Source organism: Halictus rubicundus, chromosome 1, assembly GCF_050948215.1.
Source record: "Halictus rubicundus isolate RS-2024b chromosome 1, iyHalRubi1_principal, whole genome shotgun sequence".
In the NCBI taxonomy this organism is placed as follows: domain Eukaryota; kingdom Metazoa; phylum Arthropoda; class Insecta; order Hymenoptera; family Halictidae; genus Halictus; species Halictus rubicundus.
This window is the reverse complement of record NC_135149.1, coordinates 15,729,326-15,755,456: the sequence shown is the minus strand read 5'-3', so window position 1 is coordinate 15,755,456 and position 26,131 is coordinate 15,729,326. Positions and strand designations below refer to the sequence as shown.

The 26,131-nt window shown below is 55.7% G+C and overlaps 1 protein-coding gene across 1 annotated transcript in view; it reads right to left on the bottom strand.

Moving 5' to 3' along the window:
• Positions 1–1,669: 1,669 nt before the first annotated feature.
• LOC143355023 (uncharacterized) overlaps positions 1,670–26,131 on the bottom strand; it is a 29,103-nt gene continuing 4,641 nt past the window's right edge. Inside the window, exons 2-9 of the mRNA XM_076789464.1 lie at positions 19,850–21,030; positions 19,504–19,773; positions 19,102–19,419; positions 18,345–19,024; positions 17,773–18,273; positions 6,824–7,021; positions 4,894–5,074; positions 1,670–2,107 (exon numbers count right to left, since the gene is read on the bottom strand). Of these exons, the coding sequence (XP_076645579.1) occupies positions 1,859–2,107; positions 4,894–5,074; positions 6,824–7,021; positions 17,773–18,273; positions 18,345–19,024; positions 19,102–19,419; positions 19,504–19,773; positions 19,850–21,001 (3,549 nt within the window). The 5' untranslated portion in view covers positions 21,002–21,030 and the 3' untranslated portion in view covers positions 1,670–1,858. The remainder of the gene's footprint in view (positions 2,108–4,893; positions 5,075–6,823; positions 7,022–17,772; positions 18,274–18,344; positions 19,025–19,101; positions 19,420–19,503; positions 19,774–19,849; positions 21,031–26,131) is intronic.

Sequence of the window (26,131 nt, the reverse complement as noted above, 5' to 3'; positions counted from 1 at the left end):
CCCAACCTTTCGACTAAATCCTCTTCTTTACGAACCTCGAATCGCCCCGCGAAAACCTCCTTCCTCTCGATTTTCGCGTTGGGTTGCGTTGATCCGCGCGCTCGATCCGAACCAATCACCGATCTCGCGATCACCGAAAACGATCTCGGCGACGACGGGCTATCGTCTGCCGCTCATTCAGCTTTCCCACCCGAACGGACCGTACTCTCGGTCGAAATTCTTCTTTTATCCCACGACAGGACGAAACTCGCGGAAGCCGGCTCGCGCAAAATTTAAGCGCGATCCTTTGTCCGTGGAGTAACGCCCGCGAGGTTCGTGCTCGTGGTCGTGGTCGTGTCCGACGCAGGATCCCCCTTACCAAGGAAATTCCAAGTCGCCGAATCGCCGTAAGATCGGGACGCGTCGTTATGGGTCCGCCTGCTCTTTTCTCCCCTCTCATCCTCTCTTCCTCTCCCTCTCCCTCTTTCTCTCTCTCTCTCCGTCTATCTTTCTTTCAGGCTGTGTACCTCTCGGTTGGTTTCTCGAGCAGGGACAGAGGGTAGGAGCAGGATCGGCATCGGCATCGGCATCGGCATCGGCATCAGCATCGGCATCGGCATCGGCATCGGCATCGGCATCGGCATGGGCATCGGTATCGGGGCGGAGGACCCGGTCCACGGCCAGAAGGAGGACGCGGTCGTAAATATTCGGGCGCCAAATAATGCCGGTTCCGAGCGAGAGCAAGCGACCACGACTGCTGCTCGACCCGTAATGAAGGACATCCTCGTTAATTAGTCAATAAATTATCCTTCGCGCTCACGACGCCCGTGGTCTCCCTCCTCTCTCCGTCTTTCTCGGTTGCTCTCGTCCTGTTTGCCCGAGAGAACTCAAGGGCCGCATACTTTACGACACCTATCTCGCGCGACAGCACGATGCATTTCTCACAATCAGGACCCTCGAAGACGGAAACGCGTCTTGTAAGACGATCCACGAGGTGGTCCGCCGCTGGCTTTCAGCCACGATGAATTTTTCAACGACCTTTTCGTCCCGTTTCCTCTCTTCTTCTCTTCTTCTCTGCTTCTCCTCCCGCCTCTCCGCGGCTCCCTTTTCGGCCGGTCGTTCTTCCACCACTAACCGTTCATTCGCGTTTTCGATATCGCGGCCGAATAGGACAGGACGAATAAACTACACGCGAGGAAATTAGCGATCTCGTTCGATCGCTCGGTCTTTCGAAGCGATAACAACAGTCGCATTGGTAATTAGCAGTTTTATTTCGAAAACGACACAACCGATCGACTTTACGAGCTAGCGCCTTTGTTTCTCGGAACCGTTTACGTATGCGTGCGAGAGTGTGCGCGTGTATGCGGGGGATGTTGGAACGGCGAACGCTAAACAACCCGGCGACAGGTGGACTCGAGCGATCCTCGCCCTCGCGACGACCACGCCGAGCTTCTCCGCCGTCGCCGCGTTGTGCACGGGGCATAAAGATTCGATCGTATACGCGTCGAAAGTCCGTACCGTGCCACGTGACCGTACATCACTTTAACTATTTCCTGGCATGGTACAGGCCTACCGGTTCGCACAACCACGAACAACCAGGTCCCGACATCGATGTCATCTTAGTCCGAGGCTAACGCATCCGCGTAGCGCGCTCTCGTCTCTCGTCTCCCGTGGCTCAAATCGTTCGTTTCGCAAGAATCCTCGAAAGAATTTTGTTTCTCGCGCCGCGCCGTGCGAATCGAACGGTTCCTAAGGGGTTCGCCGTTCCAACGATTTGAACGCGCGCGCCATAAATTGTCACTCTCTCGGATCGGTAGACGTTTTCCGCCGGAAATTCGAGGCAACGGGAGACAATCGGCGAAAAACAATCTCGCCAGAGTTAACTCGGCGTTTCGGCGAAACTCGTCGGCGAACCTCGAGGACGAACCTCGAAAATACCGAGAACGTAATCGGTCGCGTGACTAGGCGTAGAAAAAACGTCTTCGTGCGCGGCCAGGAGGTGCGCCCGTAGTTCTTTCGCGAAATTCGTCTGAAAGAGGTCCGCGCTCTTTCCTCGGCAAACGTCGCATTCGTAGATCGTCTTGCCCGGATGAAGATTAGTGGAGAGTACGTGTTTCCGGAGATTCTCCTGCAACAAAAAGAAAAAGAAAACGTTCGAATGAACGAGGCGCGTCCGTTTCGCGGTCGGCTGGTAAAGAAAGGAAAGGTGGTGCCCTGTTCTCCTCTCCCCTCGAAACTCGGGGACTCGTGAAACGCGACGACGAGAAGTGCGCGGTTGGTCCGTGTGAATAGAGGCGGTAGCCGGATGGCGTCCGTATGTTTCGAGAGCGACGCGAGTCCGGTCGGGTCGACTCGAGTCGAGTCCGGTCGAGTCGAAGCAAGTAGATGCGGGTCGAGTAGAGTCGAGTCGAGTCGAGTCGAGTCGAGTCGAGTCGAGTCGGCGTTGGAACGAACGGGAGGCTCGGAACGGGCTTTCGTTGGTATCGGTCGACAGTGAATACCTGCGACCAGAATCGGTCTGCCGCAAACCGGACGCGTTCATTGGCTATGCCATGGAGCATTTAAAGGCGCTTTACCCTCTCGGGCTAAGTAGCAGGCCGTAGTCGTAAACATCTTCCTACCAGGCGGGCTTATACGAGCCGTTGATGGCAACGGCAACATCAAATTTAATTTCCCATAAGTAAATCTTTCCACGGGCAGTGCTCCGTGACGGTCTCGGATAAAGACCCGTTCACACCGTCATGGGCGGTCGTCCACCTCGCCGGTGAAACGTTGCGCCCTTGTAAAGTGAGCACCGTCACGCGAATCGCGTATCAAACCTTTCCTTAAATCCGATCGATTCCGATTTCCTCGGACATAATATTCCTGTAGATCGGGGATGTACGCGCGATGCTATGCGGTACGTTACTAGGCCGGTCTCGCATTCCGGCCTCTCTTTACGAGGCTTCGTTCTAGGATCTCGATCCCCCCGCGTGCGCAGCTTTATCTTCCCTCGGTTTTATTTCTTTCCGGAGATTCCGCACGGTTAATATTAATTTCCTTCTACCTGCGGGCAAACCCTACCGTAGCTCGAAGACTGTAAATGTACTCGTAACGTATGTATGAAAATTATCGAAAGCAGCAATAAGTCCGATATTCCCTCGGACGGCCGCTGCGTGCCGAGCTGCTTGTAAAATTACAAGCGCGAACAGTCGAGTGGGATCTTTAACTCGGATCAAGATTATATCGAGGGAATACCGAATGGGCCTGCGCGAGCTTCCACGTTTTACATGACGTCGAATAAATATACGCGTCGTCACAATATATGTATACAGTATACCTGCTCGTTCAGACCCGTTCTGACGGATTCCGATCGACCGGTCAATCGTTTCGTCGTCGGGTCGATAGTCGGTAAACGATTTTCGCTCGTTACCGTTCCTCCCCCCCTCGCGAATACTTTACGAGGTTCATCCAGCCTGGAAGAAAATTGAAGAGGAAGATAAAAAGCGGCAACAGCCGGGGTAAGATGCGTGGAAGCGCGAAGCAGATCCGAAAGTAACTAGCGCTGCCTTCGAGAATTACCGCCGCTGCCAGCATTGCCCCGGCACCGAACAACCGAACCGTAAGTTTTCCGAGCGCGTTGCCACGCCAAGAGGAACAGAGATACCGAGGACCCGCCGAGAAGTAACAGGGAAACGTAGACGCGAAGGATCGAGGCAGACTGGAACAGAAAGACTGGGAAGAGAAAGGAAAGAACCGTGTAACCATCCGAGCTAAATCATAACCTGGATGCTGCCACGGCGGGTGAGAGAGAGAGAGAGAGAGAGAGAGAGAGAGAGAGAGAGAGAGAGAGAGAGAGAGAGAGAGAGTCAGTGGCGAAGGATGGCAGGAAGGAAGGAAGGAAGGAAGGACGGAAGGAAAGCAGGCAGGCAGGCAGACAGGAAGGAAGGAAGAAAGGTGGCGCGTGTAATCTTGTTGACGCAAGGCAAGCCACTCGCTACGTGGGTGGGAATTTCGTCGTTAAATCGGCTCGTACGCTGCTCGCGCGTTTCTTCCTTATTAAAGTCTTACCAGGTAAACGGGCATCGCCGATCTCGATACTCCGTCGCAACCGAATCGATATCTATCGGTCTGCGTTTCGGGTTTCGCGTATCTTCTACCCCGTCCTATCCTAATCCTGCCCGCCCGGTAGTTTTCCCTTCAGCAGGGCGCGAATCTCCGCCTCGATCAATTTCTGGATCGTATCGTCGGTGCGCGCGCGCGCGCGAGAACAAGCCGGCGAGCAAAGCAACACCGGCAAAGTGATCGCAGCAGGCCGATCAAAGTTTTTTCCCGGTGCGAAACGCGTCTCGGTGCGGTTCGGAAGTGCCTACCGTTGTATCATTACCGATGCAAGACGCAACATTCGCAATTCTCCGTGCCGCGAGATTACCTAGGCTCAAGCTATCCCAGGCTGAGAGCCACTGGAATGAGTTTATGTCGCTATCAAAGAGACACGGAGCCCTCGTATGCGAGTCGCATCCTAACTAAAGCTTCAAAGGGCATTAGCATACCGGCCGCTCGGTATGACTGGCCCGTGCGTGTGTGGGCATCCAGTGAGCACAATTAACTCGTTATCTTATCGCGCCTCGGTGGCGGCAGAGGCGGCGGCATGGTCCAAACGTTAAGGTGTACTTTGCTTAATTTACGCCACGAAGTCACCGCAGGAACAAAAATTGAACTGCGAGTCAACCTCCGCAGCAGTCGCAGCGGCCGCGCTACAACGAAACGAGACACGATGCCGCACCGCACCGCACCGCACCGATTTGATCGATTCATTGGGACGCGTTCGTCGTAGTTTAAACCCCGTCGAGATCCGTGTCGCGATCCTTCCGAACTCTGCCCGGATTCTCTCGGCGAGGATCTTTCCGTCCGTGGGATCAAATGCCAACTTACCAAGTTGTTACTCGCGTAAGCGCAATGTCGACATTTGTACGGCTTGGTTCCCGTATGCAAGCGCACGTGCCGCTGCAAATGAGAGGCGAGTTTCGTTTTAAAACCGCACCCGGAATAAGGACAGGCGCGCAGCAACTCCGATTTCATTGCGTTCGCGGGATCCTCGTGGCGACTGCGATGTCTGTAACCAACAAATTACATTTTCGTTTAGTCTTTTTCCCTTTTCCCTCCCCGTTGTAGAGGCGAGATTAAAGGGAAACCATGGACGCGGAAAGGAACGTAGGACGAGGAAGAGGGGTAGGGGGGGTGGGGATCGCCTGTAAATTGTAGGTACATCTTGCGGGCCTGGAAGACGCGGCCCAGCTCGGCAAGTTCATCGTCGCAGCGACACCGGTGATTATGAACGATGCGATATGCGTGCGCGATATTACGAGGGAGCCATTGGCCACGGCTACGTGTATATCAGGTTCGAAATGCGTGACACGTTTAATTAAAATCCTGCGTGATTTACTCCGCCGCACAGAGTGTAAACGAAAGAGACGGAGAACCGCGATCCACGGTGGGAGGAACAGGGACATCCCGGCGACACTGCCGGGGAACGATGGAAAAGAGAACGAAAGAGCAAACGAAAGAGCGAACGGAACAGAAGCAGAAGGAAAAAGGGGGACAGGGAAACAAGATAGAACGGGGTGGCCTGGGGTAGCAAACCAGAGGGAGAAAGAGAATCGTGTACACGGACGAGAGATGGGAGAGAAAGAGAACTCGTGACACTCTGTGGCTGCGTTGAGTTCGACTCACGTAGTAAGTACTCAATTCGCGATGAAATATCGCGTCGACCATCGCCATGCGGACGATCATAACGGGTTGCCCGCACTTGGCCGGCTGCTGCACGCAACTTCCGCTTTTGGTGCTCTCTCGCTCTCCTCCATCTCTCTCTCCTCCACCCCCACCCTCTCTCCTTTTTCCTCTTTTCCGCTTTCGACCGATCCACCTCCCCCGCCGTTCGTCTCTCTCTCTCTCTCTCTCTCTCTCTCTCTCTCTCTCTCTCTCTCTTCTCCTCCCACTCCTCTTCCTCTCCCTCCTGTCTCCCTTGTTCTTTCTCCGTTTCACGGTTTTCGCTCTCTCCTCCCTCTCTGTTTCTCCTCTCCCGTTTGGTTACACACGACGCGAAAAAGAGGAAACAAAACGAAACGGCAAATCGAACGAGATGAAATTTATTAGCAACCTTCCACGGTACAATGCCCTTAATAAGGTAGAATTTAAATCGAACCTCGCGGATTCGTGCGTAGCGCGCGACAAACGATCGTTGCATATTTTCCGGTATTAGCGTTCCAGTGGCTGTCCGGAGAGATAATTAAGAATCAATCGACCGACGGATAAGAAATGCCTCGCGCAATCACCGCGCGCTGGATTCCTCGATTAAGGGGCTCGGCTGTTCGAGACGGTACGAACCACGTACGAACACGCGTGCTAGCGCGAGCAGGAGCTCGAAGCAGAAGCGCGAGCGCGAGCGCGAACGCGAACGCGCAAGTACTTTTCCATTAATTACGGTCAACGATTTATGGCTCGAACGAAACAAATTATATCGATAATACTCGAGAGATCCTTTGACCGTCCAGGTTCGAGCAATCGGGTACGCGCACCGACTACCGCAGCAAACGCAATTAATTTTCTACTTCCTCGAAGACATCGGTCATGCATCGTACATACGCGAGCCACCAGCACGATTAATGGTGTAGGATCGCGCGGTACCCACCGGGGATCTCGATTAGAATTAATGTCAATGGTATCTATCGATAGTAGTCGAACCAGCGCGGCCGTGCGCCCGCGGTCAGAATCTCCTTCGTTCTTCTCGCGCGACGACCGCGATGGCGGAAATCACGCGAATCGTTGAACCGTCGCGTCACGTCGTGTCGATTCGGATACGTACCTGCGCAACTGCGACTCCGTTTTGGCCGCGTAAGTACAGTCGGTGCATCGGTATCGTCTGTCGGACGCACCGGTCTCGTGCACCAAGCTACGGTGGGATCTCAATTCGGAAGCTGTTCGCAGCACCGTTGGACAGCCCGGAAGTCCGCACTTGTACTTCTTCCCAGCATGGCGCAGCATGTGTTGACGAAGAGCGTGCCTGTAACGTGGCCAAACAAGACAATCTTATTTATATCCGACTAGACGTATCACGGTAGCCGGCCGGGTTCGCTGTAATTTTTCAAATAACTTTTCGTGTAAGAAGGCGACGTATGCGAGGTACGCGCGTGACCATCGGCTGTTCGCACGCCGTACGATCCGATCGCAGCTGTTGCATCCTATATCAACCTGCCGGCGAGCGCACACAAGAGCCGCACTTTAAATAGTTTCTGTCAAGAGGTGACGATCTATACGGTTAGTGAACTCACTAGCCGGCACGTTGACCGACTCGACAAGCAACGAGCGACGGCCCGTGCACCAATTCGAGATTCGCTCTTCTTTCTCCAGAATTCTTCTTCCCGAATCCCGCGAATCCTCTGCTGGTCCGCGCGCGCTAGGCCACGCGTGCTACGGATCGCCTGGAAAGAAGATGACGCGTGCAACGAGCGCGAGCGGCTGGATAGGCCGGCAAGGACGCCGGTAATACACCGACAACGCTCGGCGCAGCTATAAAACCAAACGAAAGCTCGTCGATGTTATCGAAATCGGCAGCAAATTTCCGAACGTGGTAGCCACGATCTTCGCTCGCGTATCTCTCGGGCCCTGTCTCGAGATCTTTGCCTCGGCGAACGTGGTCACCGTGCGGGAAACCCACCGCGGTAGCAGAACGAAGGACACGCTACGGATTTTTCGAGATGGCAGCTCGACGATACCGGCTAACTCCGCGGAACCTGCAACCGATCGGACGGAGAAGGAATCGCGGCGAGGGCGAAGGACGGCCGATCCGAGAAAAAGAGGATGGAACACCGGCCGAGAGGAGAGAAAACAAGCGGATGGAGTGCAATGGAATCGAATCGAATGGAACGGAAAGGAAAGGAAAGGAAAGGAAAGGAGAGGAGAGGACACGTGGACAGAGAGAAGGAAGATCGGGAGCACAAGAGGCTACGGGCTCTGGGGCCGTCCTAGAGGGAGTCCCCGGCCTACCCAATTGGCTACGCAAGTGTAACGGCAACTTTTACAATGTCAGGATATACACGCCCTCGCACGAGCTTCGGACGTACCCTCCGTAGGTACCGTGTACACCTGCATCCAGGTAGTCACGGCAAGAACGCTCCCCGAGTCACCGCGATCTCCTCTCGCTCGGGCAAATTTTTCTATGAAACCAGCGGCGCGGCGATACGCGATACGCGACGCCACGTGACGCCACGGCGAGAATAGGATATTCGCCTTTTGACCGGCCGAAGAGTCGACTCGTTGCTCGGCGAAACCATTAATCGGCCCGGACAAGTTACCCGGTCGTTCGATCGCGAATACGTAGCGACGTATACGTTATGTAGACGCAGCCAGCATCGGCAACTTCCGCAAACGAATATTTCCTCGTTGCGTTTCGTCCTGCTCGGGGGGAGGGAGGGAGAGAGGGAGGGTGGGGAGGACAAACGGGTCGGGGAGATTACCGGCATTCCCGGAATGCAACGAAAGAGAGGCGTATCCGTGTTGAACGTTCGTTCGATGAACGCTAACCGGCGTGGCGCGGCACGGCGATGTAACCGTGATCCCGAGGCTCCAGCATGGTGAACGCGTACCCGTAATTGCTCTGAATTATGACGTCCGAGGTATTCAGCGACAACGGTTTTCCGGCGGATTCGAGTCCCGATAAAAAAGGATATTAATAGGACGTATTCTATTCAATCGCGGTTTCTCACGCGGCAGACGTCGCGACCGACGGTGGCAACGTTCGTGCGTACCGCCAGGATATGCGTTACATCTCGTGACCCGGGTCGAGCGCGTTCGTTTACTTAGAAAGAAATCTATCGGTCGAACGCCGCTCCGTCGATCCGAGTCGACGCGCCGCGCCAGACCAGACGACTCGACGACCAGATACGGTTCGGGCCGGACCGCACCGCACCGGATCGGTGAATTATTGCACGGAGAAATCCTGTGTTGTCGGCCCGTTCCGGAGGATTGGAATTCCGATAGAACAATATTAATATGGTTACGGCGACAAAAGCGCGTCCACCGGCCACGACGTTGACGAAAGGGGAGAAGAGCGGGGAACGGTCTCCTCGGCGTGTGTTTCGGTGGAATGTCGCAGGCGTGACAAGAGGCCGTTAAGAAGAGAGTCTCGGGCCGATTGGGCAAGCGGATGCGGTCACTCCGGATGATTTAGCGCGACGTCCACCGTCATCTCGTGAAATATGTGCCGGCCAGGGACTCGAGGTCATTTAAAAGTCTAATCCGCGACGGTACGATCGTCGTTACAATCGTCGATAACGGCGGTGATTCCCTGCGACGAGATTCTCTCGATTCAACGGGAAAGCGAAAGAAGAGAGGACGGAAGGACGGAAGGAAGAATAGAAGGAAGGAAGGGAGGAAGGAAGGAAGGAAGGAAGGAAGGAAGGAAGGAAGGAAGGAAGGAAGAAAGTCGCGCGCGCTGTTAACCGTTGGCTGTCGGCTGTAAGCGGTTAGCCGGTGCGGCCGGTTCGATGGCGGCCTCGGTAACCTCGGTTCCCGCCGATCGACGGATATAAATCTCTGCGATGATGGCTGATCGACGCGTAGATAGCGTGCACAGTCCCCGGCAATCTTCCAGCGAAAATGCGTATAATTAAAACGGAGGAGTTAACGGTGGCGAACCGGAGTTTGACGTTGAGCCGAAACGAGTTGAGTCGAGTCGACTGAGGCCGAATCAAATCGAATCGAATCGAATCGAACCGAACCGAACCGCGACCGAGGGAGTGAACGAGCGGGGGCAGTCCCGGTCGTACGTAGATCGAGGAGAGAGTAGTACCCATCCGAAGGTAAAGTCCGGCAGGATACAGCGACGTACGGGTTAATATAGCCTCGATCGTTCTGGGATGGGAATGGCGGAGCCGTTGGTGAAGCGATCGTGTACTATCCGAGAGGAGGGAAGCGGATGAGAGCGAGCGAGCACGGGCATTAATTAAAAAGGTTGCGCATTAAAATGATTTGTTTTAATTGGCTGAACGCGGTGAGGTATTTATGGCCTCGCGGTCCTTCGCTCTCGCCGGTCCGTCGGTCTGCGGCCTCTACAACGAACGTCGACTCGGACTTCTTCTTCGTCTGCCTCTCCTTTTCCACCATCTCCTTCTCCTCCTCCTCCTCCTCCTCCTCCTCCACCTCCTCCTGTCCCTCCTCCACGTTCTCCGGCTCTTTCTCTTGAAGCTTGTCCTTCTTCTCCTACTCGTTTCCCCTTCCTAGGCTGCTTTCTCGTCTCGTTTTCTCTCCTCTTCTGTTCTCTTCTGTTCTCTTGTGTTCTCTTCAGGTTTCTCGCCTTCCACGCCGACATCTTTCCTGCCGCGCTAAGTCCTCTCCGCGCCCTAGTCCCCTCCGCCCCTGACCTCTTCGATTATCTCGAAATCGGACGATCGTTCATTCCGACTAGCCACGAGAAAGAGAGACAGACAGAGAGAGAGAGAGAGAGAGAGAGAGAGAGAGAGAGAGGGAGAGAGAGAGAAAGCTGAAAGCCGATTCTCCTCTGGTGCGGAGCGACCGAGGGCGATTCATAAATATCGGACCACGACAAGTGGATCTTTATTACCGCGAATGATTTACAAGCGACTTTGCCGTGCTCTTTCTTCGACTCTTGTCACCGACGTATCCTCGTGAGCGAATAGCCCCGTTCTCGTCTCGCCGGGCTGGCGATGCGCGGCCTTCTCTTCTCGTAATTTACCAATTCTTCTTTGCTTTCTTCGAAGAATCCGGCACGGACCAATTTATCCGGATCGAACAGCCAGCCATCTTTCTCTTTTGGTTCGGTGAAACGGGGGGCAGGCGAAACCGAGGGTTCGCGACCGATCGCCGATACTCGAGAGACGCGTTTGAACCGGTCTCCCGATAAAATGTAAACACGCGAACGCGAATACGTCCCGAGGAGTCGAGAAACTGATTTGCCGAGAAGCCGAGATGTCGAAGAGCCGGAGAGCCGAAGAGGCGAAAGCTCCGAGGGCCGAGGCTGCCGCGGTGGGTGGAATCAACGTTTCCAGCGGACGATGGCTAAGGTGGGATCGTGATGGGCCGTGATGGTGGTGTGGCCATGGAACGATGCCGAAGAGGAGGCTGGACCAGAGTGAACCGAAGGTGATGCATGGCCGACGGTTCCTACGGCGGGGCCGCAGACGGAGAAATAAAGAATAAGAAGAATATCCGCTTCGTCGGGTTCAGAGCCGGCCCCCTGGAGCAAACGCTGTCATAACTCAATCCCACCTTCGTCCGTTCGTTCGTTCGTTCGTTCGTTCGTCCGTCCTTACGTTCGTACGTTCGTACGTCGGTACGTCCTTCCCGCACCGGTGCAACTTGCACTCGGTCTTTCGTTCGTCTCGCTCTTTAACCGACTCTTCTCTACCTCCGAGTCCGCTTCGTTCCCCCGTCGTTCTCTTTCTCTTTCTCTTCGATCCATCTTCCTCGGAACCCGATCTTGATCGCGGAGATCCGTTCTTTCGATGCGCAATCGTCGAGATCTTCCCTCTCCCTCTCTCTCTCTCTCTTTCTCTCTTGTCGGATAGTCGGAGAGATAACATCTGTCCGACATATTCCAGTTTGAACGTTTTTCAGCGTGTACGCGACGCGGACGTATTACGCGCGACGGATGCTGCACGACGGGAAACGTTTTCGACTTTTACATGATTTCCCAGGCCTGACGGATCGACGCGGCGATCAGAATTTCCCGTGAACGTGGCCGAGATCCCGTCAACGCCGAGTCATTCGTGCGAAATCATAGTCGGCCGGCGCTTCTTTCGTCGAGCGCACATACAGGGGCCGAGACCGAGGACGAAAACCGGTTTAACCAATGATTCACGCGTTATTTCGATTCCAGAAAGAAAAGGAATCGCGCCGTTAATTATAGATCGGTTTGCTGACGATGAAATTCGAGCCGATCGAAGAAAACGCGGGTCCGTCGAGCGATCACCGGCCACTCCCGATCTTTCCGACCCTTCCGACGATAAATCTTTCGGGCAAGAGAAACCGGTCGAAGCGGGTACGATTGGTGGGCATCGTTTCGACTTGGCGCGAAGGAAGACGCGAATCGGGACAAACGATCGGACTGGCAGACGTCAGTCGTCGCTCTGCCCCCCCGAAAAAAAACCGGCTTCATTCGGCCGTACGCGACCGCGCGTCAAAATAAACTTGAAATTAGTGGACGAAACCCAATCAAAGGCGGAATTCTGCGGGGACAAACGAAGCGAAATTTCGTTCCTGCCGATCTCCAGGGAGTGGTTTGTTAGTCCCGTGTTTGGCGCTGATGCTGTAAGTCGGCGAGATCGAAGGAGAGACGGAGGTTGCGAGACGAGAAGCGGAGAACGCGATAGCGGGACCGAGAGCGAAAGAAAGAAAGACAGAGAGAGAGAGAGAGAGAGAGCGAGAGAGGCGAGCGCATCGCGCGGAAAGAGAAGCAGCGAGAAAGCGGGGAAAGAGAGGGAGGGAAAACGGGAGAGAGCGAGAGATTCTAGCTGCCGCGTCAGGGAGATTAGGGGATCGCAGGGTTGGTTGTTGCCGGTAAAGCCAGCGTGCGCAGGGAGCGGAGGGGCGGTTAACGCTTCGCAGCCGAGGCTCAGAATAAACAACAATATTATAACGCGAGCTTAATTGCGCCAGAGGGCTCGGTAACGGGCGCATAAATCGGAGCAGCGAGCGCGCGCGCCCTCCAAACTACCCTCACCCCGTCCTTCTCTCTCTTTGCCTCCGTCTTCGTCTCCCCGATTCGCCACCCCTGGAACATGTACCAGTCTTCCACGAGCCGCTCTCGGAGTAGGATTCATTTACAATAAACATGTCCTCCGCTAATTTCGTCGGCGGAAAAGGAGGAATCTCCAGAACGGAGGAGCGTCTTAACCGTAACGTACGTCGACGTTTCTGCCTTCTCGTTCACCGGAGACGATCATTCGTTAGGGGAAGATCGCGAGTTCTTCGCTCGCGGGATACGGCTCTTCCGGTGAGGTTGCGAGCCGAATTTCGATCGCGTTCGCCTACCGGACGTTCGTTGCTCTTCCGTCGTATTACCAGACTCGCCGGCTAGTCGGAACGAAATTTTAATTGAACCAGAGACGAAGCGAGACGCATCGATCGACCGGTAGATTTTATTCCGTCTCCTAATCCAGCTTTATCTCGCGTAGTCGAGGACGGATTCCAGAACGTGCCGTGCCGTACGGTGCGGACACGTTGAAATGGCCGCGGCCCCTGGAAAATTACACCGGTCTTGTTGCGGGACCAATGACGCTAGGATGCTAGAACGCTAGAACGCTAGGACGCGGCACGATGGCTGCGGTTTGGCGACGTTTCAACCGGCAAGAAGCTCGTCTGGCCTCGCTGGAAACCGAGAGTCGTGGATACGGAGAACTGGTCGCTAACCAGGATAAAGAGTCGATGATACGACGCGGGCTGGCTTGGCTAAGCGGACGGACGCGAAGACGAACGGACAAAACAGAACGGAAAAGAAAGAGCGGAGTCGGTGGTGGATGGAAGTCGGGGCTTGGGGGCTTGGGGGTTCGGAGGCTTCGGGGGATACCGGGTTTCGAAAAGAGCCGGCAAAAGGGATGGAGAGAAAAGGAGAGACAGAGGGGTGGGTTAGGTCTGGGTTAGCAGCCGGAGGCAGAGGCAGAGGCAGGAGGCTATATCTACGCGTCCTCGACCGCAGGCCTGTTTTATTTTATGAATCGCAATATTTCACGCGACAACTGGACTCGCGGGGCGGTCACCGCTAAACTGTCTGCATACGGGGCCGTGCTTACCGCGTGCCACCATACCGAAACCATACCACACCGCGTCCGCGTAGCATCGCTACCGACCACCATTGCCACCACACCGTACGAAGAAAACCCACGGCCGCTTCCACGTACGTGTATACGTTCGACCACACGGCTGCTCTCGCGACACAATGCGCGCACAACGGAGACACCTCACTAATACATTTCGATGCGACGAATGCGGTGCAACAGCGTCGCATTGTTCCTCGGGGGGGCATGCAGAAATCTTTCCTCCTCCTTGTTTCCCCTCGGCGCGTAGCGGCCGAACGGCTGAACGACCGGCCCGGCCAGGCCAGGCCAGCCCAGTTCAGACCACCGTTTTGCTCTCGGTAGCGCGAACAATCCCCCGCGGGATTCTCCGTTGGCCGATCGTCCTCCCGAGCGAACGACCGAACGACCGACCGTGCCCGCTCGGGCCCCGCAGGCTCGATGTTCAAGGGTGCTCACGGGGTGATTCGTAAAGACAACACCGTGCCTCATTAGCTGCGCCGACGGAGGTGAGAGAAAACGATACACGCGCTTCGCGGAAACAATGGTTGCCCGGAGACGGGATGCGACGACCGACGCGCACGGTCCTCGAGAGCTCTCGAAATTTACGGTGATCGGAGATTTATGTACCGTTTCGATCCGAACACGCCTCGCGGTCGAATTAATTGCGCGACGCCGCGCCGCGTACGGTTGCTCTCTCGTCGTTATCTCGAATCCGGTAGCTCGAGCCTCCGGTCTTTGGTCTTCGGTCTTCGGGGTCTCGAGTCTCGAGTGGTAAGTCGCGAGTCGCAGGGACCGTTCCGTTGACTCGACGCTCGATCAAACGCTCGATCGCCGCTCGTTCCGATTTTTCTTCGCGGGGAAAGAGGGTGCCGGAAAAGAGCGCGGAGCCGTAGCCTGGCCGAACGTCAACGGGTGGCAAAGTTACGCCAATCTCGCCCAGTATGCCTATCTTTGCGCCGTTTACCCGACCGGCTACGAAGGAGGCGGACGCGCCATTACTGCTATGGAAGATAAAAGATAGTCGCGCGCCACGCCGCGGTCCATATATGTAAATACCTCTGGGGAACTCGCGTACACATCGTCGGCCAGGAACGAGAGGGTTGCCGGTGAGTAGAACGCTGCGAGGGACCGAGCGGATCGAGCGGATCGAGGGACGCGAACAAGAGGCGAAGGGCAGAGGGGGTGGAACGAACGAAACGTACGGTCAGTAGCTCGCGTATGTAACATACTATCTTGAATATGCGCATACATCGAGAATTGCCCGCTTATTCTGAGAATTGGTTAGGCGATCGAATACGCGGGAGCTGCCCGTCTTCTCGTAATTACCTCTCTTTTCTCTCCTTCCATCCTTCCGTTCTTTCCCTTCTTCCTCTTCTTCACTCCTCTCCTCTTCTCTCTTCTCTGTTCGTTTCTTCTTATTCGATGAATCGCGCTCGCGCGCGCGTGTTCTCTACCATTCCTCGATCGTTTCTTCTCGTTCGTTGCGTCCCGTTTACACCTCGTCTCCTGGTACATATTTTCTCTTCGCCGAGAATCTGACACCGAAACCGAGTCCGCGACGAAAATTTCAAGAGACAGCGCTCAAAGCGGAAAACCTAAGCGGCGCGTCCTTTTTCCGCGGTGATCTTCGCCGCCGACCGGCTGTCGGGTTAATCGGTGCAGGATAGGTAGCCGGTTTCCCGGAAAAGTAGAAAAGTTTGTGAAACGTTTCGTTCCGTAACGTGTTCGTCAGCTCGCGGAAACGGGGCCAAGTTCTGGGATGCGACATCGCCGACAACTGGCGCCCCGGCCTCGCCTCGGTCCGGTCGTCGTTTCCGACGAAAATTGAGCCGGAGAAAGTCCTAATCGAGCTTTGCCCACCGGAAGTTTTAACTGCCTGCGGTCGAAAGATGACGCAGAGTTCCAGGTATATGAGTCGGCGCGAAATCCTCGGAATGGGGGACGATCGCGGCCACGGCTGCTCGGGACCCGAACAACGGTCGAGGAAACGATTGATCTCGACGAGACGCGATCGGTCCCCAAGACTCTTATTCGATATAAATGGCGTCTATATCGAAAGGTTGTCCGTATCGTCGGCTGCGCGAAAGTGATCGCAGGGGGTAACAGAGTCGGCGATGGTCAGGCCTAATCCTTCGAAACGGTCGAGATCGCGACATTAAGCGAAATCCTCGTCGTTTCGGAGCGACCATCCGACTCGAAGAGTCGGGTAGCCGGACGTGGAATAGGTAGCGTTACAGAGTGTAATGCGTGTACGAGATGGGCAGCACGAGTGGCGAGAACGGCGTAGAATGGCCCGAGCAAAGGGGCGCATGAGACGCAGGGAACCGAGGGGACCAAAAAGGGACGAGAAAATCGAGCCGCGAGGACCGAGAGGAGCGAGCGGAGGGCATAGGTGTTAACATTTGCTTTATAGCGATCGCTCTACACTCAACCAATGGTTTAATACTTGGGTCGACACGCGAGAGAAACGGCGTGCTGTGGCGCCTAGTTGCGGGCACCCACGTACGCTCCCTCTGCTCGAGCGCGTTCTCGCTCCGCATCGGAGAGCCACGGAATACGTATTTCCGTGGCTCGTTTCGAGCATCCGTTGAACGTTTCAGCGGTCGGCGACGCCGTTTCGCCCCGTCTCCTTCCACCGGCTTCTGAAATCCTTCGCGCCGCACAGCCTAAACTATGCATCGCCTCGGTTAGTTTGGCCCCTCGGGAACACGAGGTTGTCTTCGGACCGTACGGAATCGTATCGGCTCCCATCGACTCTTATCGAATCGGTGTATCGGCGAGATTCTTTTCGCCGAAGCTACCGACGCGATCCGACCGAATGCGACGCGACGCGACGACCGGCTACCCGTGCCAGTAATTTCAGTAGTATATCGAAGCATTAGCGCCGGCCGGCAGGATTCTATTTACATACGTTGGTATTAGAGACTCGTAGAACGCGCACTTGCACGGACCATAATGCAGGCCCGTTAAATACTAGAATGACCCGTGGGGCTTACGGGCCGCTATGAGATGTTAATACGAGCCGGTGGCAAAGAGCGAAGTCGCTTCCTTCTAGCTTCTACTCTTGTCCCTCTATCGCCCACGCCGTATCTCTCTCTCTCTCTCTCTCCCTCTCTCTCTCTCTTCCTCTTTCTCTGACTGTTTCTTTGCAGCCTTCGGTTTTCTCTGTTCCGTTCGGACGCTTTCCTCTCGTACGAGACTCGTACCTACCGACGATCTCCTCTTTTTGGTTTCCTCCCCTCTTCGACCGGACCACGGATACGGTCTTTTATTTTATAGTTATGCAGCGAGGACACTTTTACTACGACCGCGCGCGAACGTTTCGTGGTTTCTGCCCGCAACGCCGGCTTTTATTGTTCCACGGTTTTTATCCTGGATACACCGCGTCTTTCCTGCAAAGACGGGGAGGATTCGCGTGTCCGCCTCGACAACGGCGCGCAAACCTTCAATGCCTGGAACAAATCTTCGAACCGGTGTTTCTATCGGCGATTTCGAGTTTCTGGTCAGGAATATTTATGACACGCGTCGCCGTTAACGCACTCTCTCGAAGCCGGTAACTCGAGGAAAGATGAACGGGTCCGCGTACGCTTCGAAGGCACGGAAAGATGTCCCCGTTTCCTTCACCGACGTGACGTGACGCGGCGCGGCGCGCGACGACCGTCACCACGGTTCCTTCGATGCGCGAGATCCACGAGCGATGCAACGTAATTGTAGCTAACGGGAAATCTCATGATAAATACGATCCTTTCGGCGAGTTTTGTACGTTGAAACCCATTGTTGTCACGACACGATGTTCGCCATACGTCACGCGACCCGTCCAGCAATACCGTGCACGAAGAACGTGCCCGAGCAATTACTTTTACGCGCCGTTCGCAAACGATCGTTTAAATTTATTAATCGACCGATAATTTTGTTCGAGCCGGAGAGACGGTTTCTCCCGATCGTAAACGGCATCCGGGAATAGGGAACGGCGAAACGATGTAACAAACTCTGTACTCACTTCGTGTAGAAAGCGTCGTTGCACTCTGAACAGGCGAAGCTGCGCTTCCTGACCGGTTCGTTCGTCGACAAGAACGACAACGACGACGAAGACGGGCCCGAGCACTCCTTTCGATGAGCGTTCAGGTCCGATCTTCTGGCGAACGATGTCGGACACTTGCCGCACGGAAACGGACGTTCCCCCGTGTGACTTCTGATGTGGTTCCGCAACGATACTTTGGCGAACGATTTCTTGCAGACGGGGCAACAGTATTTCGGCAAGGATTTACCCTGGCCCGGATCCCCGTCGTTATCCTTCCGAACGATCCCGGCGTGGAGAGCCTCGTGAAAGATGAATTCCGCTCGCGAATCCGTTGAGAAACTACAGCTGTCGCATTTCCATTCGTCTTTGACGGCTGCCGTTCTCGCCGCGTTTAATTTGTTATCGCGCCGACAGTTGTTCTCCCTCGTATGTCTCGTCACGTCTTGCGAAAGGGCAAAAAGCCTGCCGCATTTGGGACATCTACGCAAAAACCATGAAACGCGTGCATTCGAGCTCGAGCGCGCCCACCCACTCGTCGTATTTTTGCTTACCTGTGACAAACCTCGGGATGATCGCGCAGAAGATGCTCCTTGTGCTCCGACAAATTGGCCTGCCTCGCCCCGCAACGAGAGCACTCGCGAGCGGTGATGTTCGTCGAATCTTGACCGTGCTTGCGAGCCTTCACCGTCTCCTTGTGACCGGAGGTTCTCCGATGCAACACCGCCTCCTGAGCGGTCGCGAAATTCATCGAACAGAACGAACAATAATAAGGGGTGGCCAGTCGTCGAATCGAGTCGTCTTTGCTCGAGTCGCGTTCCTCCTTCGCGACCGTTCCGACCGGAACGGCGTCGGTTTTGTCGTCGTGTTTGTCGTCGGCCTTTGCGTCGGCCTTCGCCTCGTGACGGGTCAATTGGTGACGCTGAAGAGCCACCAGGGATCGAACGATTTGCGGGCACAGATCGCATCTGATCCGTTGCTGATAATCGTCGGTCGCGGTCGAGCTCTCCTCGTGACCGGTCTCGTTCGCGTGCAATCTCAGCTGAAAATTGTAGCGGAACCGACGGTCGCAACCAGGACATGGCAACGCTCGTTGACGACCGATCACCACCGGCACGGATCCGTTCATCATCGACACGACGTCGCGATGACTCGCGCTCGTCAGATGCCGGTCCATCGTCTCGTTCTCCTCGCACCAGAAGTCGCAAAGGCTGCACTTGTAGCTCCCCTCGATCTGAAACGGTCCGATCGGACGATAAATCGGTGCGCTGCGTGTTTGGAAACGCGTGGCGACGCGCGATCGAAACGTACCTGCTCGAGAGTGTTGGCATGAAGCTCGGACCGCCAATGAAGCAGAAACGTTTCCTCCGTGTTGCAATAAAACCGGCAGGAGGAACACTGGAAGGGACACTGCCGAACCACATTCGCCATATTTTCCAGTAAAAAGCGACGCGCCCGTGGCCCGCGAGGATTTACGCCCGCGACGCGGCAGTGATAATGAGAGAGCAAATGCTTGCCCATTTGCGCCCTCCTCACTCGAGCGTGGCACATCTCGCAGCTCAGAATCTCCTTTTCCCTCCTACGCGAATTCTTCTTGACTTCCTTCGTGTTCGCCGGTTCCTTAACTCGCTGTCGGACAGATCGGATAATTGGGCAAATCGATTAGCGACACGGACGAGATACGCGCGTGGCCTACGGACATGCGATAATTACTTGATTGCGAGCCGAAATCTTTTTGGCGAGGTGTAGGCTGGCAGCACGCGACTGCGGAAACACGCCGTCGATCTCGCGGATGCTTCTTCTGGCGTGCAAATCGGACAGAAGATGCCTGTTGTAGACCAATCGAGAGGCGAGCTTCCTGCCGCAAGGACTGCACCAATATCCCGATTCGATATCCGTTTGCGCTCCCGGTACCCATTTCCCTCGTGTGTGCCCTGGCGGCGGTTGCCCGCCGCTGCTTTTGGCCTCGTACTCCTCGATCCTCTGGAACAGGGATCGATCGATTGTTTTCGATGAAAATCGAGTTAAACTACCCGATGTCCGACCGCGACGCGCTTACCTGCGAGCTGTCGCTGGGCCGCCATTTTCCACCGGTGTGAGTCGGCGGGGGATGCTCGTGATGATGCTCCTCGTCCGGCTCCGCGTCGTCGTCGTGAAGTTGAGACATATTTTGAGGAAGATCGTTCAATCCGGGTTTCCATTTGCCGCCGGTATGACCACGAGGCGGCCGTTCCCGATCCTCCCCGTCCCCATCCCCATCTCCATCTCCGTCGCCGTCACCGTCGACGTCGACGTCGCCATCCCCGTCGACGTCGGCATCCCCGTCTCCGTCGCCGTCACCGTCACCGTCACAGTCACCGTCACCGTCGCCGTCGCCGTCCTCGGACTCCGAATAAGATTCCTCTTCCCCTAAATCGTCCTCCATCGTGTCATCGTCCGATTCTTCGTCCTGCTGGTATTCGAACTCGTAGCTCGGCAGGTCCTTGTTTTCGTTGTTGGCCACCAACTCGGCCAGTATCGTGTCCTCCAGCCAGGTCTGATGAACTTGCTCGATCCTCTGCGTCTCCTCCTGACGTTTCCTGTCCGTCTGCTTACAATTCGACTCGTGAGACGTCATCAGACTCTCCAAAGAGTTTTCCGGCTCGTGTTTGGTCGGGAACGCGCCGCTCTCGATGCTCGTGCCGACGTGGCTCATCGATTGGCTCAATTTGTTCCGAACGCTCGTGACCACCGTAGGCTTGCCGGATGTGGACGCGGACGCCGAAGAAACGATGTCGGGAAAGCCGACCAGCGACGGGATGCAAAGGTGTTCGGTCGGATCGTCGAGCTCCGATACACCGGGCAGCATGCCGTGCAGCTTCTCCTTCGCCGCGGACTCTTCCGTGCTCTCCGTCTGCATCTTCTGGCTCCTCTTACGTTTCTCATCTTTCTTGAACTTTCTGGTTTCGTCTAGCAACGCGGATCCCCCGCGTGGATTCGATTTGCTGCTGCTGCTACGCAGCTCCAACGAGCTGAAGAACGCGTCCGCGTTCAGTATTTCGGGGTAGGAGACGGTGGTCGGCGTGGTCGGCGACACGCGAGCAGCCTCGTTCTTGTCGTCCGGCGGTCGACACCCGGACTGACGGTGGCGAACGTAATTTTCGAGGCCGTGCACCGTCTGGTGACATTTGATGCAGAAATGCGTGTCGTCATCGTCCTCGTAGCTCTCCATGGATCGACCGGAACCGTCGCGCGGCCAACCTGAAACGAAACGCATGCTTGCTCGAAACGAATTCTCGTGAGATTCGCGCGCGTATCGAGCAACGAACAAGCGAGCAAACGAACGAGAAGGAAAATCCGTCCGGGGCGTCGCGTTTCGACGACTCTGCCGAAATTTGTCGGGCCGTGCTCCGCGCGCCCCGCTTCGAGTCGACGTGAAACTTCCCCGGGCCGAGCTCCCGCCCCGAGGAAACTTTCGCAAAAAGTTGCCTCGCCGGAGACAGAGGCGCAGTTTCTGCGTGGAAGCGTACATACGATCGGCGGGCCATCGAACGTTGCCGGTCGAATGGCGAGATCGCGAGGCGATGCGACGCGCGATCGCCCGAAACGAGGCACGGTGCGGCTCGCGCTGGGCGAGCCGCACCGGGCAAATTGAAGGTCCGATATTCGCGGAACAGAAGGGAAACAAGTTGACGCTTCGTACGAACTAGGGGTAGGAAGATCGGTCGATGCCGCTTGGCCGTTATTCGGACGACGACACTTCGCCTCCCAGTCCTGGCCGACCCTCCGCCGCCCCCCGTCGGCTCCCGCCGCCCTCCGTCCTCCGCCGTTGCCCTCCACCGTCCTCCACCATCCTCCCCAGCCCGTTACCCACCCCCGCTTACTTCCAACCATCCACCGCCTCCCTCCTCTTCCCCTCCCGGCCGCCACCTAACCCTCCGCTACCTCCACCCCCGGCCTTGTTGCGCCCTTTCCGTTTCCCCTTTCCGAAGTCTGCGAACCGGCAGCGACCTCGTGGCTCCGTCTCCCTATATACCCTGTCTTGTCTCTCCTCTTTCTCTTTATCTTCCTCCATCCTTCTTCTCTCTCTCTCTCTCTCTCTCTCTCTCTCTCTCTCTCTCTCTCTCTCTCTCTCTCTCTCTCACACACACACACACACACTCACACTCTCTCTCTCTCTCTCTCTCTCTCTCTCTCTCTCTCCTTCTTTTTCCCTTTCTAGTTCTCTTTCTCGTCCGAGTCCTCTCTCTTTTCTCTGTTCGGTCGTCTCTCCCTCTCGTCTTATTAAACGGAGAAAACTACCAAATGAGATTTCCATCCGGCTCGAAACACGCTTCTTGCAACCCGATCGCTTAACGCGAGAATCCAGGCGGATCGTTTACTTTTGACGTGACCCGAAAATTTCATTCGCGACCAGAGATATAACAGGGGGAACTAGCAAATTATCCGGAAGACGCGACCTCTCGACGAAGAAGAGTCCGTGCGCGCTTCGGGAGATGGTGGCGCGACGCGCAACGTTTCCGAGACAGAGACAGAGACAGAGACAGAGAGAGATAGAGAAAGAGGAAGAGATTGGTCTCCCGATGTCCCGATAGTCTCGAAATTTTCGGGCGAACGAGCTTCTACCGTTCCGTCGTGGACTCGTTGGGACGAAAGGCCGTGTCCGGCGAGGCGTTTCTGTCGAGAATCGTCGAATATCGGCGCATCACGCGATCGGAGCGTTCGTCGAGCGCGCGTACTTCGCGAACAAACAAGCACAGACGGGGCGGAAGAAACCCGAGCCAATTAAGCGTAGGACGGTCGCGTAGTAAATTAAATATTTGCCAAGTAGGGGCACGCGCTCCGATAACGATATTAATTATTGTATCGTCTTGTAGGACACGCGTAGAGAAATAAAACAAAAACAACCCCCGGACAATGGTAGGAACGATCGCCGAGCTAGAAGAACAGAACTAAATCGAGTGGACGAGAGATCCGTCGAGATTTACGAGCGTTTGTCGGAAAAACAAGAAAGTCCGTTAATTGGCTGGCGGTCGTGGACAGAATCGAGACGTCGATACGTCAATATAATATCCAACTGTGACGCATCGCGCCGAGAGCATCCGGCTAACCGATGGTCGTCGCGTTAACGTTGATCGACGATCACCGATGACTAATCCCTTATTACCTTTCCCGTCGTGGAAAAACCGGAGCGCACCTGCTACCAAGGAGACGCCGCTTTCTCTTCGATTCTCGATCACGAAGAATAACCACCACCTCCTAGAGTTACGGGCTACTAGCAACGAGCAACGGGCAACGGGCAACCAGCGACGAGTTACGAGTTACGAGTTACGAGATGCGAGGTCACTTTGCGATCTAACCGCGGTTACGAGAAGGCGGCAGAGCAGCCGAAGGAAGGGAGGGATGGACGGATACTTGTTGAACGCACGAACTAGACGAATTCCCTCTGTTCCGATGCCACGCGAGGCTAAATTAACGCGAGAATATACGCGCGAGCGAATCGGACCGTGGAACGCGCGTTACGCTCCCGAACAATTTTCTGCCCGTTCCGCGTTGAAAGCGAAAACGACGACCAAAAAGACGGAAAAAGAGACGGGAAGAGGCGGCAAAAATACATTTGGTTTCGCACGAGTTTCGAATCGATTCAACGGTTTCCAATCGACGCCTTTCGACGAATCGTCATCGCCGTAACGATGCCAGACGTTGGTCCGGCTACGCGAATCCACCACGATCATGCCGTACTCGCGAAACGGTACACGAAACATTCTCATCCAGAAACGACAGCCCCGATCGGTGTCGCTAATCCGATCGGAATGGCCGAGGGTTTCTGCGTCCCCTTCGTTCCTCCGTATCAACCGCAATTAACGATAATCAGAGCTCTGACCCTCGCGCACAAATTTAACCGATAGACTGACTGCCACCCTCCTTGCTCCGCTTTCCTGTCGAAAAATCGACGTTCGAACGAAACCCGAACGAGTCCAATTTTAAAACAGAACAATTCCGTTCGAACTCGAATCCCGGATGTAGGTACCCTATCGTTCGTCGCGTATCGTGCGTCTCCGTCTTTCGTCGATCGCGAGCCCATCGTTTCCCGTTTCGAAACGTCGGTTAGCGAAAACTCGACGAACGAGAATACGATGCGAGGGCACGAAAAGCATGGACGAGGTGGGCGAGGTGGCCACCGCGAACACGAACACGGACACGAGCGTCCGAGAGGCCGAGAGGAGACCGAGAGGAGACCGAGAGGAGACCAAGAGATAGGTACCGTGCTCAGCGTTGGAGGAGTACGGTCTAGAAGGGAGATGGACCGGAGGTAGACGCAGGGGATGCAAGGTCCGGGGAATATTGAGCCGCTCCGTTAATGTTTATAACGACGTTAGACGTTGGTGTCCCCGGTACCGTGTGTGTAGGTGTATAGGTGCTACAGGATAGCTAGGTGGCTTCGCCTACCCTCTAGCGTACCCTCTGCTCTTCCTCCCTTCTCACCCTTTACATCCGCGTCTCTCATTCCCCCCTTATTATCCCTCGCGCTCGGCCTCTCGGTTCGTCCTTTCGTATCTTCTCCTTTTCCTTCTCTCCTCCTCTCCTTCTCTCGTTCTCTCGTTCTCTCTTTCTCGGGGTTCGCGCGACGTGTGTGCAAGCCCTCGCTCTCTCTCGGTCAGTCCCCTTGTTTCCGTGCCTCGTTCTCTTTCCCAGCGGTGGCATACAACGGTAGTGGTAACAACGGTAGCACGGCCGAGCTAGAAGTAGAGGCAACGGCAGAGGCAGAGCGGCAGAGAGGCAGCGGTAGAGGCAGAGGCAGAGGCAGAAGCAACGGCAGGACAGGAACTGACATAAGCGCACGAGTGTGTATGTAGAGCACGTACTCGGGGGCTCTCCAGTTCGACGGAGTAGGTGGAGGCGGGTGGTTGGGTGGTCGTGGAGACCTCTCGGTCGAGAGTATGGGTTGTGGGTGGTGAACGGGTGGATATAGCGCGGAGGGTGAGTATGTCGGTGGGTCGAGGAAGAGGAGAAGGGGAGGGCTGCATCCTAGCAATGGGACGAGGGAGCCTCTGTCTAATCGATGCCGCGGCGGTGCGCGCTCGCCCCGCTGGCTATTACGCACCTTAATGTCCTTTTCCCTCGCCTCCTCCCCGCGCCAACCACCCTCGCCTCTTCCTCCTCTTCCACCTTCGACGCCGCTATCCCCTCGACTGCTCCGCTGCCTCGCTGCCTCGCCGGCGAGCTGGCGAGCTGGCGAGCTGGCTCGCGCCACCTTCCTCGTCCCGCCTGTCTTTCTTCCGTTTCTCGCTCTCTTTCTTCCCACCGAGAAGCCGCCGAGCGCTCTCTCCTTCCTCCAGCATTTCTCCTTTCTCCAATCCCCTGTCTCCTTTCGCCTTTCTCCATTCGGGCAGCTTCCTCTCGGCCGCGTTTCCCTCTTTCTCCCGCCACCTCGTCCGCTCGAACACCGAGAGGCGGCCATGACACGTGTCAATCTACCGCAGACGCCCGATCGATACCGACGGACCTCGGCTTCTCTCTGCGCTCCTCCACCTCTTTCTTCGCCCTATCGTCGACAACCACCCCATCCTCGTCCACCTAGCCACCCCATACCATCGTACCACATCAACCACCCACTCCTCGTCCCCATACCCGTTCCCATACCCATCCCCGTCTTCGTCCCCGTTCCCGTCCCCGTCCCCGTCCCCGTCCTCGTTCTCGTCCTCATCCTTTGCCACCCCCGCCACCCCCGCGACCCCTTACGACCACGCTCCGCGCTCCCTATACCGAACCTTCTACGAATGCTGCCACCGCTATACGCATCGACGCGCGAACCCTGCGAGGCCTGCCAACCTCGCCGAGAGTATCGCGACTCTTCCCGCGACAAACGAGATTTCGTTTTCCAGCAACTGGCCAATTGCGTCCCGTCAGCCATCTCCGACGACTCTCTCTCTCTCTCTCCCTCTCTCTCTCTCTCTCTCTCTCTCTCTCTCTCTCTCTTTTCTCCCCCATTTCTTTCACGCTCGTTCTGTCCACCGATCCGTGTACCCGTGTACGTACTTCGTCAAATCCGACGGACATCGCTGGAAAAGTTTTTCGAACTCGCGAGCAAACGTCCAACCTTTCGTCTCATTCGAAGCGAACTCGGGAAAAACAAACGCGCCTCTTCGCGTGTGTTACGTGCTCGTTATAAATTTTCCACGGTTCCGCTCCCTCCCGGTCTGTCTCGCGAAGAAGCAACCGTTTCGTTGCTCCTTCGAAAAATTTCGCCTATCCCGCGCACAAATCACCGGTGGCGAGATTCGACGGTAAACAGCGACCATTCGTCGGCGATTTCTCACATATTCGATACAAAGTAATTCGCGGATCGACCGAGAAACAT